Here is a 16,159-nt window from a genome sequence, read left to right on the forward strand (position 1 = left end):
AAAAAAATTATTCAAATAGTTGATATTTCTCCAGTAGCGTATTCTAGCGGCGGGTGCATAAACTAAGTGTGATTCAGGTCCAGGAATGTAGTTGAAAACAGAATTTGCTTAAATTTATCATGCTTGGCATTATTTTAAAGAATTCTTTGCTGAAATTTCATGACAGAGTAGGTAGTATTACCAGTGTATTTGAAACATGATGATAAAGGCAAGGGGGGGGGGACCACGAATTTGCTTGGTAACTTTTGTTTCCAAGAATCTTTAGAATAAATGTGAAAAATAATTCTGAAATAAACTATCTTCGTGTTGGTTTACACTTTGTTTTCATGATTTTATAGTTTAGGTTAAGAAATAATTGTTATTTGTATGAGTTAACATTACATAAGTTTTGCCCAGTACATTTTCTTATATGTACTTAAGTTGTTATTTCACCACATAGACATAAAAATTGTGGAGGTTCTGCTATGTTTATGCCAAATGATAGGGAGTTAGTTAACTGCTTTATTTATTATCTTCATACCTTGTCTCTTAATGATTTAATGAAGTTATTTTTGTTTTTGGGTTGTAATCTGGGGAGAAAAAATAAAACTAATAATTTTTTAATTTTATGTTTGACATTTGTTCAAAATATGCTCTAAAAGGTTGCTGAAAATTTTAAAATCCATAGTAAAAAATTAAGTATATGTATGTATACCAATTTGTTTTTTATTTGTTAAATCACGGATATCAGTCTTTAAATTCTTCCTACAAACAAACCTTAACCTTATTGAGCAAATTCAACATTAAAGATTTAATAGTAAATATTTCATCATGAAATTCTCATATTTTATGGCATTGAATATAAGTAGGCTAACAGTTCATTGTCACTACAATATGATAAAAGCTTTTTTCAGGTTGTAATTTCTTTTTATGAATGTAAATTATAACTAGGGACAAGATAACATGGTGAATGAATGGTGATAAAACCGAAATACAAGTTAGTATACCATAAAACACCAAAATGCAAAATAACAAAACAAAAAAAATTTAGCATATTTAATCAAAACTCACCTCAGATTACAAAATATAGTCTCTTAAAATACTAAATTCAATGAACGTTAATTATTTAACATTTAGTTAGTACCAAAATAAATGTACGTACTAATTAGATTGTAATATTTTTTTATATTGCAACTGTTATTAATAGTTAATTTCTTCATAATGACATTGGTACATTTTTCAAATGCACATATTATTGCTGATATATTTGTACTGTTCCCAGTAGTCAAGACATGCTTATTCCAAATCATTATAACGTAAACGTGCATCACGTATTATTCTAAATAAGACTATTTTGTCTAAGTAAGTATCATAACAAGAAAGTGTCATATTAGTTGGAAATGGTGCTATATTTATGAATAGAGTTCATAAAAATAACACAGGAACCTCCTGTTTTAAAAGGAAATTGGCCTAAAAATAAAACCATAAAATTTTGTCTCTAATTATAACATAAAGTATTAAAGGATATTTATTTTAAATACCTATGTATGGTGTAAACTCTGCGATCTAAAAAGCAATATGGATGAATCATAAGGGTCCGCCATATTTTGTAGCTTTCCGAGACTTCTACAGATAGCAGCACTGTGGTGAGACATTTCCATACAATCTACTTCCGTTTAATTCATAACAGTCCAGATGTCAATGAAATTCAGGATCATGCGACTTGTTCACAACTACACCAACTGGTGTCAATGGAAATAAGATGTAAACCATAGTTTGCACTAAAATTTTGAAGGAAGAAATCAATAACAACATAACACAAATAATTACGAAATACTTTTCACACAGTTTTATTTTGAAAAGTTTATCATTGTGCCTCTACATCAACATTGGCAATTTGTTCAAATAGTGGTCTCAAACAGGGGTGACGTACAATAATACCACAATGAAAAATCAGAAAACATTTAATATATTACGTATATTTCTTTGCTATTGTACAATAAAAATTAGTAAACCAATGATACAACTATGGGAGCAACAGAACACCAACAGACAGTACAACCATCACAGCGCTGCACAACCGTCACTGAGCGACGCAACCGGTGCAGGGGGTCCTCCCCCGGGAAAATTTGTATTTCAAGGTGGAAAATGGTGCTATTTAAGCAGTTTTATTATCTAAAAATTGATTACACAGCACTTTCTTTGCTCACGTTTGCCCCCACTTCAAGGTTTCAGAGGGGGGGCAAAATACCCTTCCCCCCCCCCCCCTCCCTCCGTTCCGCCCCTGCCTGAACGCCTGAACGCAGCTCCGCACAACTTTACCAAGTATTCCACGACAGACAGTAACACGATGACCGAGAAAGAATTACGAAAAACATACATTCTTGCTATAAACCAATTGGTATTTCAAATCTCTGCCAGTTTTTTTTTTTACAAACACCGCCCTAGCATGTACACACTTAATACGAAACACTTGGTTATCTTGTAATTGTGAACAACCACCAGGAATGTCCGTCTGACTGCACCGCAGTGTGAAACCCCAAACAGTGGTGTAGGACCTGCAAGCTACTACATTTAACATGGCATAAAAAGGGGTTAATGTATCTTAATTTTTTAATCTTCTCTATAGTAAAAATGTAAAATCATTGTCTCTAAAAACTGGAAATACATATTTGGCAAAAACTGATTACGGATGATGTAGGGAGTGTAACAGAATACAATAAGACTATTTTTAAAAACTTGGTCAGTTTGAATACGCTAATCTCCAAAACTACTAGTCAAATTTTCATGGGGTTTTCACAGGTAACTGGAGCAAAGATTGGGGCCTGTCATTATTTCATCAAAATCAGCTCGTGTAAAAAAAAAGGTATCTTAATTTTAAGTTGAAAGAGTTTTCTCAGCTGAGTACAGTTTGTAAAAAAAAAGTTGATTTTTAAAAATTGTTCACAGAATTTTTGGATGTTTTTCTCAGTGACATAAGTATTTTCATAAGTTTACATCAGTGACAGAACTAAGCGAATTTACGAATACAAACCAACATCAAATTTACTTGGCTAGGCTGTATGGATTTACTGATTTCGCTTTGTGTTTGAACAGTGAAAACTTAACGAAATTGCTTTACTTTTTTCAATATATTTTATTTATATTTGACTTCTTGGCTGGGAGAAACAAATTTATTGAGTTTGCTTTGTGATTTGTGTACCTACATATAACATTTTGTCATTTTTGAAGTGAGAAATATGGAAATTGGTGTTTAGGCTTCTGTTTATTAATAAAAGATTGTATCAGTTGTATCAGTGCTTTTGGGAAGTCATCAAAAATGAGGATGGGAAATCCCATTGGGCACAAGGCTAGTATCATAAATAAATGCTTAAGTGTTTAGTCATAGCTAACAATGTTGAGTATCAATTCAAAGCTGACAGCCCATTACAATCACTCAGATTTTTATACGTATTTGATGGCACCATTTATGGCTGTTTGAGGATCTAGGTAGTCTAATTTTGGGACCAGGGAGGCCAGTTGTCAAACATCAATGTGAATTGTAACCCACTATAAACCAGGAAACGCTGTACTGAAACGAAAAGCGACAGTAATGATAAACTCTGAGCGAACTAAACACGCCGGCAGTGCAGTGATGAGATCTGATAGCTGAGGCGTAAGCCGGAACACTCCCAAATTAAAACCAGAAACTACAGAATGTGTCTAGCTTGTAACTAATAACCATGGGGTACAAATTAACTTGTTTTATTTATTACTACCTGACACAGGTACTAGTGCTTCATTAGGGAAGTCTACAGGTCACACTCGTCACTAAGACATTATACTTGAAGAGCGTGATATATCCTTTGTTAGTGCTGCTCTATAATCTACGATAAACCTATTTAAACCCCTTTGTGTTTAGATATATTGTAATCAGTCAGTAGTATACATGTTCTTCACATGGGATAATGAAAATGAAAAGTTGCTATAAAATTAGATTTAAAAAAAAAGTCTGTAAAGTCGGTTTACGGACGATAATTTTATGTGATAACGTTATACGAAAACATTGATGAAAAATCGCATACTTTTTAATTTTCAAATATTATTTACAGTTTTTGCAAATTTAATTTAAATAATTTTTTTAAATATAATCACGAACAATTAGTAAAAAAAACCGCCTTAACCTGTTTGATATTATAGATTTTCTCGCACGGTGGTTGGCCGGATCTTGCATGCTCGGCTCAGGCGGAACGTGACAATTTTTCGTGCATGCAGGTGGCATTCATCGATTTATAAGACGTTATCACGTCAAAATAATTACGGTATGTTGCGAGGTGCACACGGACCCTGTTGGGGGATCAAGGTATCAGGTTCCACTGCTCCAGGCCTTTCTCTCTGCGCTACTTGAACGACAGACAGACAGACAGACAGACAGACAGACAGACAGACAGACAGACAGACAGACAGACAGACAGACAGACAGACAGACAGACAGACAGACAGACTCTTTTATTATGTATTTCTCCTGTAAATAAATATAAAAATTTCTTGTTAGTATCAACTTTGCTTACTACAACACAGTTACTCAAATACGTAATTAAAAACGGATTCTTTTTCTTTCAATTATTACTTTAATAAGTTAATAACCAGTAATTGAAACAGTAAACACAAATGGAAACATCATGTTGGTGAGTCACCTAGACAACATAAAATGGGACACAAAAAAAATTACAAAAGTTGTATCAGTTTCATGTGCATGAATAGATAATGGATCAATATTTGTTATTAACAATTATTCTAAATTTAAAATAGTAATTCAACTGTTAAGTATTGCATAACCAAGTTGAATAAAAAGATACTCTAACATGCTGCCCAATTTTTTCCACCAGTATTTACATTTATTTAATTTCTAGTATTCGTTGGATTTTTTTTTTTTAAATCACTGAGATATATTTCCCTTACTTCACGATTGCAATGAGATGTTATTACAAGTAACAAAATTAGAAATGTTTTCATAAATAAGAGGGAGAATAATATCTGAGTATTGGTGTAAGCAATTCCTTCACGAGACCTTAACAGTGAGATTCTACCCATTCATAGATGACAACATCAGTCTGGCAAACAAAGTCAATACAATTACGCAATACATCTAATATACACACACGTATACATATACATAAACACACACATGTGCAAAATGCATAAAAAAAGTAAAACAATTTACACAGAAAAATACTACATATCAACATTACAAATTTATCATGCATAACTGTATTTAAAAAAATTTAGACAATGGACAGTCAATCTTGCAAAAATACAATAAAAACAACACAAAGAACTGCTAGTATTTAAAACTAACAAAAAAATGAAAGTTGGTACTGATTAAATCGAGATGACGATGCCTTGCCTAAAGTTTCACTCTGACCATACGACCTACAGGCTCAAACTTTTCAATTACTGTCCAGAACTGCCAACCTTAAAGCCCAAGAGAGTTTCTGCATTCAAGTCACAGTGGCATTTTGAGTTGATTTCCTCCATTTCGGCTTCCGAAGAATTAAAATTTGTGAAATAAGTTGTTAAAAACACAAATTTAAAAGGACACACAACATTTAAACACAAACAAAATGGAATTAAGACAGTTATTTCATTGTGGAATGTCATGATACAGTCAAGATATTAAATGGTCTGTGTTAACTGCAGATCAGGTAAAAAGTACAATTTTCAAAAACACATCTTGCAAAATTTAAAGAAATTGAAAAAAAGCCAGGGATGGATCCAGGACTGACTGGCAGGTCACCAGAAGTCCGCAATAAAGACTGGGAAATGAGACTTAATATCTACACTTAAACCCCAATGTTACGCATGCTCACAGTTCCACGGACTGCATTCGCATTCGTAAAAATGCTACTGTTCTAAAATCAAGGGTGGCCCATTCCCCCCCCCCCAAAAAAATCAAACCACCGAATATATTAGGTTGTTATTTTGAACCAAATATATCTGGTATTATTTGTGTGTATTTGGTCTTAATAAATAAAATATAATTTAATATTTAATATCATTAATGCAAAGAAAAAACCTGCGGCCGCACGTGTGAACATGGTAATGTGCACTGGCCCGTCTCGGATGCTAACGTCTCTGCTGTAGCAAACCGTACGATACAGCGTACCATGCGGTGTAATCATGCCAGCCTTTCACACACACACTGTTATTCCTACGATCACGTGACTAGTGACTTATTCCACTTGTGAACAGCATGATTCCACCCAAAGACACAAGTGATAAAGGCAGAGTAAAAAGAGAATCAAAAGTACTACTGGTTAAACAAGACTTGCCCAGAACCTGGTTGATAAGCTGAAAGAATATCCTGCCTTGCATTTCAATGTGCTTCCTCTTATCAGCTTTATAAGTTATTCCTAACAGCTCGCGGTTTTAGATGTTTACAAACGCATATTAATTACCAGAATCGAGGGGAACAAGCATTAAGTATTAGAAAAGTGATCACAGACATTTATGGTTAAGAAAAACACTGCGCTGTAATGACACACACATTCATTAAAATACTGTACGAACATTATAGTGCGAGAAATGCAGGAATTTTTGAAAGTCATCACAAATTTTTGTTTGTATAGCAAGCTGAAAACCTGTGTGCGCCAGTATACAGAAGCTACCACTGCCGTAGTTTTAAACAAAAAGTTCAATTTTTTCCCTTCTTCTTATAGGAAATTATTAGAGAGTATTAAAACCTACACACAATAAATGTTATGCATAAAAAAAAATATGTTTATAAGCTTACAATGTGATTTTTCAGAAAAAATTTTTTTTATTATTATTTATATTGTTACACCCCTCGTGCCTCAAAATTGAATTATTTTAAATTAATTAAAAAGCCTTGGAAACATGCTGAAAAAAAATTAGTTAAATAAATTGATTTACCAGAGGCGACACGAGGTGGGGAACACACAAAATTTAGGAACTTCCTGTAACAAGCAAGGAGGAAGTTGGTGGATCGTTAAAATCAATAAATAAAAACTACACGATTAACTTGATCTATAGTTTCCCTGTTTTATTTGCCCTGAAGAATTATCTTGTTTGGATTATTTTACACACACAAGGTTTTAACAAGTTTCAAAGATTAACAAAAGGAAAAACGAAAATGGGGCCGGCCCACGAATCTTTAAACACTTTACATTATTAGTTTGACATATAAACATTTGCATTATAAGTTTCACACCCAAAATTGTATGGATCCGATGATTACATTGATAATTAGTTCTATTCGCTCTACATTTTCTTGAGAAAAACACTGGTCGCTGGTGGTTTGGTCATCCGCTTAAAATAGTTCGTAGCTAGGTAAGGGGGAAATGTTGAATTTACATTACCACCCGGGGTCTTCAAACGATCACGTCGGGTAGTAGAAGCGTTTCTTCTAATGTGACCCACGGAACAGAAGGGGGGGGGGGGGGGTGGGCACGAGATGAGAGCAATCAATCTCTCCCAGTCATCGAACCCTGTCTGCAACAGTCCAAATCAAACCTGATTAGAACTTGTATACAGGCAGTCTATGGGGCAGAAAATGCCCAAAGAAATTTAAGGGAAAAAAGGGGGGGTCGCGAATTATCACTCACCAAAACAGGGGAGTTGCCCAGCACGCTGCCATCGTGGAGTCAGCCAGGGTCTGGAGCTCGCGAATAGCGCGGCAGGACGCGGATGATTTCTTCATTATTAAATTTAAAAGAGAAAAATTTCTAAGGCAAATAACTAAACTATGCAGACAGACTAAACTACTAGAATTAACTTGAGGGATAGCATCCCTTATACGAAGCGACTACATAGTCGTTAGCGGTCGGATGAAGTCTTGCCGATTCGCCGATACTCGATGGAGGTCTGTCTGCAGACGCGACGCGAGTTGGTCTGTGTCGCGGGAAGCCGCGTCTCGTAATTAAAAGTGCCCACCGGCTCTAACGGGTGGAAGGGGGGGGGTGTCTGGGCCGCCGAAAAATACCGAAGTTGCCCGAATGCGGGCGGAGAAAAAAACTCTAGCAGGAGTCTTGAAGTTGGCCACACTGGGCGACCGTAGAGAACTCTGTCGGAGCAGGTCTGAGTTGAAAACAATCGACTCGACCACGGCGTCCATATAACTCAAGGCAAAGCAGGTGCTGCTCTCTGGCGCCCTAGCGGGCAGGCAAGCGGAGAAGTTCGCGACTTGGTCGCTAGGTGGCTCTTGCGATCAGTTTTGGCGCACTCGTTTTTGCGGGTAGACCTTGAGAACGGTCACCGGTGTCCAGGGGGTTACGACCGGTCATTGGTCTTACTTGGAACTGAGAAGGGGGGGAGGTGGGGTAAGATGCAACGTTGATGGGAAACTACGCCCCGTCGTGGCTGCAGAGGGGCGAACACAATACTAATACGTGATGAAAAACGCGAATCTCAGCTCGTCTCTGCGAACTGGTCGCCTGCAAGCTACAGGCTTGCCTATGCAGTTAGGGTCACGAAGAGAAATAATATTACAGGCTTGAGGCGTGACTGAAGGCGGGGGTAATGGTAAGCGGTCTGCCAGTCAGGGGTTAGGCCAGCAAAATATCCGATACGCCGATGGGAAAGGGGCTTCAGGGCACTGAGACAAAGTTTAACTCAGAGGAGTACACCAGACTAACAAATTTACACTATAGTAGAGCAAATAAAATTTCCACACAAAAATTTAAAATCATAATAAAAATTTAAAATATATCGTGTCGAATTTACTAATGAACGGCACAATATTTTGGTGTCAATATATCTTATTTTTCTATGGTTTCTGAAAACATATTTGTATAATACTTGCTTTGTTAAATCGGAAGTTCGTAAAATCGAGGTTCTAGTGTAGATACTAATAACCGAGTCCAGATATTAGATCCAGACTAAAATTTTAATAGTTATACATCTGTCTTTCATTAGTATTAAATACCACATGTATAAAATAGCTCAAAGTTTACTTCAAAAGTCTTTTTATCCACTGCACCTGTTACATTATTGGGAAGGATGAGGAGGAGACACCTTCTCCCCTCTCGGTCGCCTCTGAAGAAAGAATGAATTAAATATTATTTAAAAATAAAAAGTACGCAAAAGTGAGCAACATAAAATAATTACACCAATTAAAAGAAACAGTTTAAAATGTATCATTACAGCAACCTTAATCTTGTATTAAAATTTGTCTAATTGGTTGTAAAATTACCACATCTATTTATGTATGTATATGACTAAACAATTGTGTGTACAAAAATTAAAAAAATTGCCCTGTAAAATGGAGCAATAACTGCACTATGATTCCACATGTATAACTACACAATACGAAACACACAATGCCAAACAAATTTCAGATCAAAATAATGTAAAAATACAACACAATTTAAATGACAGAGAATCATGAGATTCCTTCTTAAAACCACAGTTTGGACACAAAAAAATTATCATGAAAAAAATCTATACAGATACATCATTACGTACAGAAGTTATGCAATTTCAACAATAATTACAACTTTTTAGTTTTTGGAGATAAAATGAATCCACAAAAGTTTTTTATACCTCCCAAATTAATTTTACGAGCCACATACAATTAAAAAAAAATACAGATAGATTTTTTAGTCTTACTCCAAACTAATATTAACATGTTAACCTGCCAAATCTTATTTGCAAAATAATGACTGCCTTTTCTTTTTTGAGGCGTGATTCAAAATGTGGTAATTTTTATATGGGTATTTAAAATTGTAGCTGCACCATCAGACATTATGGAGGATGCCAAATACTTGAAATACCGTAGTAAATGATTTGTTTTAGGAATTGATACAACTGCTCATGTTAGGTTTTCAACACAGAAAATGGAAAAGATTGATAGTCTACATGTCCCCCTTTAGTAGCAAACTATTACATTTTCGAACAATTTTGCTAACCAAAATAATTACTATTATGGAATACGTACTTCTTCAGCCACATTACACATTTCACATATTCTTTTCAGATATCAATTATGTATACTGTATGGTATATTGAATACTATCAAATCTGTATTTTTAATTTTAAATATAAAATGTTATGTAATCGTCACTCATAATCATGACCACATAATTGACTAGGTTTTAATTTTTCTACTAGAAGGAACACAAACAAGCTGCCACATACTCTACCACAGGCATTGAATATTACAGTAGGTAAGAAATTTTCAAATTTTGTTTGTTTTAAGTGAAAAATTACACAGAAATTGGAAATCAGGGATGGTGGAGCAATAATCGAACAGATTTGTGTTTCCGTGGCTACCACTAATAGAATGACATTTTCTATTTGGGTAGCATATGACAGATAGAGGATGCTAACATTTTATCACTATAGCACAGTCGAAAAGTACATGGCATGGACGGAGAAAAAAATATTAAAAAATAATGAAACCAGTGAGTAAAGGTAATGAAAAAAGTAGACTAAACAACAGTAACAAAATATGATTAAAATTTGATGTACTAAATCAGTTAACTTCCAAGAGCTTTTACTGTACCATCAGGATACTAGAACTGTGAAAATATAATGATTTTATATGCAATTGCTTCTTTAAAAAGTTGGAATGCCCAAAATGCCGTTACATAAAAGAGACACACCAAATCAAAATCATAACAACAAGGTGACTATCAATCTAGAGCAGAATCCTTCACTACAAAGTACTTATATATCAGTTCTGTACTCATAATACTGACATGTTACTGAAAAAGAAGTTTTCTGGAGGGAATTTGAAACCACTTTACACAATACACCACTTTGTAACAAAGTGTTTCTGTACACAACGGACTGTACCATGCTTAAAGTTACAACAAAACTTCACAGCTATAACACTCACAACTATACAGTCTATTGCTCCTAACCATATGATTTCATATCTAGAATGAGTATTTAATACTTATCATTTCAGTAATACGTAATACACACAACACACGTAAAATAAACATTTAATACATATTCATGAACATTACTTGCTTACAGCTATGCACCAACGATGGGCAACAGCATGTTAAAAGATAATTAAGTAAATACACAAATCGCTCGGCAAAAGTAGAAACATGCGATGTCATGCCCTTTCACTTGCGCCTACATGAGCCACGCAGCTGCGATAAAGGGCAGAACTGGACGAATTGATTGCAATCGCATCAGTCTCTTCGATCACGGCTGCCTTTGCTTCGAGGCCGACGGCACGTCCGGCAGGCCCGGAGGTCGGCTCCGAGACGAGGCACGACGAGGCACGACGAGGCACCACGAGGCACGGCGAGGCACCACGGTCCACCGAGCATCCCGTCCCTCGCTCGCTTCCCGAGAATGTGCGTGAATCAAGCGGTAGTCGTGGCTCGGCTAACACCTGGCAGGGTCGTTGCTTCATTTTCAGTTTTAACACTCACCTATCTGATTGAATATAAACTGGAATGTGTTATTTTCAACATAAAAAAAAATGATGCCATACAAAAATTGAATTAAAATTCACAACCGTATCCATAGGATCAATGAGATAACAGGAAAAATTAGTTCAGAGAGCCATAGTGCGACACAGCGGAACCTAGAAGCCACACTTGTAGGGGGAGAGTGTGGTGTAGAAGAAAATCAGCTTAGAAGACCAAGAAACTAGCTATGAACGAACCAACAAATAACATCCAGACACATACCCCAAAACTTAAAAACTAATTTCAGAACCAAGATATAATATCACAGGGAAGGGAACCTGAAAACCCTTGAAATATAAAATAACAACAGTAACACAAATCTACACTTGCAACTTGTAACTGGCATGAATATAATCATACATAAACAGATGGGTTATGTAATAAATGCAGTTTTTAACCGAGGCAGATTTAGATCTCACCCACAGCACACACCCACTGGCTGCGTTTCAGCTCAACAAGGAAACATCCAGGAGAATTCCAAGACTCTGGGACTCTGGACAGAATATACTGTTCTTCGGGACGCCAACGGACCGTCAAACTGGGTTGGAGAGACGTTGCCCACGTCATGTAGATGGTTCCAGAAAAACAGGAACCCACTGGCTGTGCCCCGGCCAGCCTGCACAGTGTCGTGTGCAAGCCACGTCTAACGAGAAGAGCCGTTTAGTTCAAACCACGTGGTAGGAGTTCCTTTGGATGAGTCTGAGTCCGGCACTGTCGAGCACATGAAATATTCACGTGTAAAGTGACAATTAGCATGTCTGTTTCAAATTCATGATTTCTTCAATAAGATTGCAAGTATGAAGTAGTACAAAGCACCAAGGAATGATCGTGGTTAAAACAAGAGTACATTAAAATTAAAACAGTCAGTCCCTCTATAATAATATTTTTTTTTTTCCCAGCAACAACTCATGTCATTACTAGCTGCCTAGAGAGTGCGGGTCTGCCTTTTACCATCTGTTTCCTTGCCCTTGATGTATACAAGGTGTTTCACTTAAATGTCACAGTGGCTCCCATTGCAAACAACGAACATTACTGACTCTATTCACAAGATAATAGAACAGAAATCATTTCCCACACTGCCTTATGATAACCACTTATCCTCATTGAACCTAAGGTTTGCACAAATTGCTGCTGAATGATGAATGTAATTCAAGATATTGATATCAATACTTAGTTTTGCCTAAAAAAAATTTCCATTTTTATAGGAGTGCATTCCTGTTTTTAAACATACAAATTCTCAAAGATAAGTACAGGACTAAATCAACACGAAATGTCTCGAAAACAAATCATAACCTAACATCAATTTGAACTTACCTTTCCGAAAAACTAGAATCACTGCAAAAACGCAAGAGCATTTCCAGGAATGAACTGGCCATAGAGGGACATGTTTGACTGAATTACACTTATTTAAAAAAATTAATAATATAAATTAATCAATCAATCAAAAATCTCAAGCTTATCAATTACAATTACTGATGCAAATAAAGAGTGGGGCTCCTATAACTCAGAGATGAAATACTGAATGTCTCCTTATAAAACCACAAGTTGTCTTTACAGCCAACGAAGTAGAAGTGTGCAGCCTCACGCTGGCTCCTGTTAGTAGGTGTACATGTTGTTCAAACCACCGAGACAATACACGAGTAAACGCTAATCCCTCCGTGTGGGGTCTGGAAGACGTCGGAACCGACCGGCTGGCGGACTAGCTGAACAGCCCGGTCGCGGGCCTCCGGCAGGGGCGCCACTACGTGGGCGCGTGGCTGCTGCGGCGACGCAGGAACGCCCGCCCGTTCAGGGGGTAGACCCTGGTGAGCAGGACGAGCGACGAGGCGAGGGCCAGCTGCACCGGGGCCTCGCGACCCCCGGGCAGCCGCACGAACACCGTGCCCACGGCCGCCACGCCGTCGTCCGTGGGCTCCACGGCCACGGGACGCACCTCCCCCGCCGTCAGCGGCTGCTTGCGCTTCTTGCGGCACGGCGACCGGGCCGCCTCCCCCGGCTCCGCGTCGCTCAGCAGCAGCGTGACGGACGCGAAGGGGCGCTTGGCCATGTGCAGCATCTCGACCACGTGTCTGCGGCGTGCGCGGCGCACGTCCGCCGCCTGCTTGGCCTTCCAGGCCACCACGCACGCCGCCAGGAACAGGAAGAAGCAGGAGAAGAACACGGAGAAGAACACGAACAGGTCGATGTGCAGCTGGTCCTGGCGGAAGAACACGATGCCGCGGCCGGGGGACGACGCGTCGGCGGCGGTGAGGGCGAGGTAGAAGCGCGTGGCGCCCAGGTCGTGCTTGTCCTGGGGCAGCGTGAGCACCAGGCGGTCACGCAGGCCCCGCACGCGCAGCAGCGTGTTCTTGCGCTGCACGGTGACGAAGGTGGTGAGCCCGCGGGCGGCTCGCTCCATGGCCACGAACATCTGGGAGGCGGCGCTGGCGTTCTGGTGGTCGGCGCTGGGCGGGAGCAGGTCCACCAAGTCCGGCAGCCCGGGGCTGTCGTAGTCCTCGGGCGGCGGGCTGTAGTCCCGCTCGCGCTTGTGGTAGCGCGGGTCCGTGCCCACCTGCCACACCACGCACACACTCGCACTGTGCTCACTGCACACCACCACGTCACACCAGCGGAGAGCTACCATTCAGGACGTAGGGACGGTTGAAGGAATCACCAGGTGAGAATGCTATACAGCATTCCCCATGACTCAGCATCGAGCTGAGAAAAACTGACAGAGCAGTAAATTAATTTTCTAAATCAAATAAAAAAACCAAAATTCAAAAAGTGTTATAAAGTTATAAACTGCTCCAAATTATTAGATCCTACGACTAAAAATTTGTGCAAATCTCAAATATGAACAGGTCAAAAACTGTGTTTAATCTATTTACGTATGTTTACTAAACGAAATGTATAAACACAGGCAGGAAAAAGGTTAACTGCCATATTATTTTCCTGTTTTCTTCCACCATGTTGTAGTAACAACGATTTCTCGCACTTCAAAAATTAATATACTTATTCATTTCCAAACAGCGAGCCACATATTAAAAATAAAGTCGTCCGCCCTTTTGAGTGGATAATGAAAGACATGAAAACACAAGTACAAGATGTATCACTTTTGGTTTTGCTACATTCTTGTCGAACATTGATACTATCGATTGACACTGTAGTAGAAAAAAAGTACTTAGGAGACCAAATATTTTCTTCCCAAAGTTGGTTTGCTGTGTTACAAATCTATAGTGTACTGCTGGCATTTCATTGATTAATGGTAAAGATGTCTTGTGTTTTGAGACAGAAATAGTGGCGTACATGTTTTCCGGGTGTTGTGATTATGTTAAATACATCTACTCTAAGATAACTACGTAAATGGTGGGAAAACGTAAATGGAAGAATGAAAATACACAGATTCAAAATAAAAAGTTTGCATGAGTTGTATGTGATTTTATGTTTGCAGCACATGCCGAATATTTAATGCGTTAAAAAAAAAGTTGAATCTCGTTCGACTGAGTACAATGAACTCGACTACCATGCAGAGTCGAGCTGAAGCATCTCGCTTGACCCGGCTCGAGGTTTTCGAGTCTCTGCCCATCTCTAGGGCACTGGTTCAAGGCCAGCCTCGTGCCACAGAATGCAAGTGATACCAGAGAAAGGAAGACAGACACACACCACATGGGCCCCAGAGCTTGCGTTCACGCTGATGACGATGGTGTCGTCCCGGGGACTGAGGTACAGGTCGAGCGCGCCCTCAGTCACGTCCACGATGATGCGGATGTCGACGTTCATGAAGCGCGGCTGCACCACGAAGAACACGGACTGACCAGGGTGCAGTGGCTCGGGCTTCGAGCGGCATTCCTCTGCAACACGGCACCGAACCAGTAGTACCACTCGCGACGTGCCATGCACACACACACACACACACACACACACATGAAGGCATCACTCATTTTCCTTCACATCACCTGTGCCCTGCACAGTTAGAATACTAATGGATTTGAACTGAAATTAATGTATTTAACTACTTGCCGGATACGAACCAAAAGAAAAAAAATTTCAGCAATGTAAGATTCAGCATTTTAAACCATGGAACCTTTCATCATACCTGCATAAGAGGGCATTACGAAAAGTAAAAAAAAAAAAAAACATTGCCACACACTTATTCAAAAACCTTTTAATTGATAAAACATATATTACATATTACTTACTAGTACATGCATTACTAATATACAAATAGTTGCCACCATTGCCCAAGCTCATGTGTCCCAAAGTCATGGAAGTTTACCGCCTGTTGTCAACTTGCATTTCGATCGCATCATGGCCATGGAAATTTTGCCCTGCAAGATGTTTCTTCAGGTTAAAGGACTAAGTGGAAGTCGCTGGGTGGGAGTTCCGGACTGTGTGGCAGATGGTCAAAAACTTCCCAGTTGAAAATTGGTAGTGCTTTAGCTTGAAGCACTGTGTGAAGACAAGCATTGTCGTCATGAAGCCAGTAGACTCGGCTAGTCAGCATGCGTTTTGAATTGCTTGTCTAAGATGTCCCCAGCAGCAGCGTAGCAGCCAGGATTTGTGTATGGGGGGTGTTAAGAAGCATGCCCCCCCCTCCCCCATGAAAGCGGGGGGGTCCGGGAGTCCGGGGGTCCTCCCCCGGGAAAATTTGGATTTTAAGGTGTAAAATAGTGCTATTTTAGCAGTTTTCGGTACATAAATTTAAATATTGTAATGGTAAAAATTTTATTAATTGTAATATGAAATTTGTTTGAGTGATGAATAAAAAATTA

The 16,159-nt window shown here is 38.7% G+C and overlaps 1 protein-coding gene across 1 annotated transcript in view; it reads right to left on the bottom strand.

The window, feature by feature from the left end:
- Positions 1–1,927: 1,927 nt before the first annotated feature.
- The window catches only part of LOC134531577 (multiple epidermal growth factor-like domains protein 8), a 131,884-nt gene continuing 117,652 nt past the window's right edge, over positions 1,928–16,159 (bottom strand). The window contains exons 39-40 of the mRNA XM_063367293.1: positions 15,051–15,238; positions 1,928–13,959 (exon numbers count right to left, since the gene is read on the bottom strand). Coding sequence (XP_063223363.1) covers positions 13,150–13,959; positions 15,051–15,238 — 998 coding nt within the window. The 3' untranslated portion in view covers positions 1,928–13,149. The remainder of the gene's footprint in view (positions 13,960–15,050; positions 15,239–16,159) is intronic.

This window comes from Bacillus rossius, chromosome 1 (assembly GCF_032445375.1).
Source record: "Bacillus rossius redtenbacheri isolate Brsri chromosome 1, Brsri_v3, whole genome shotgun sequence".
Taxonomy (NCBI): domain Eukaryota; kingdom Metazoa; phylum Arthropoda; class Insecta; order Phasmatodea; family Bacillidae; genus Bacillus; species Bacillus rossius.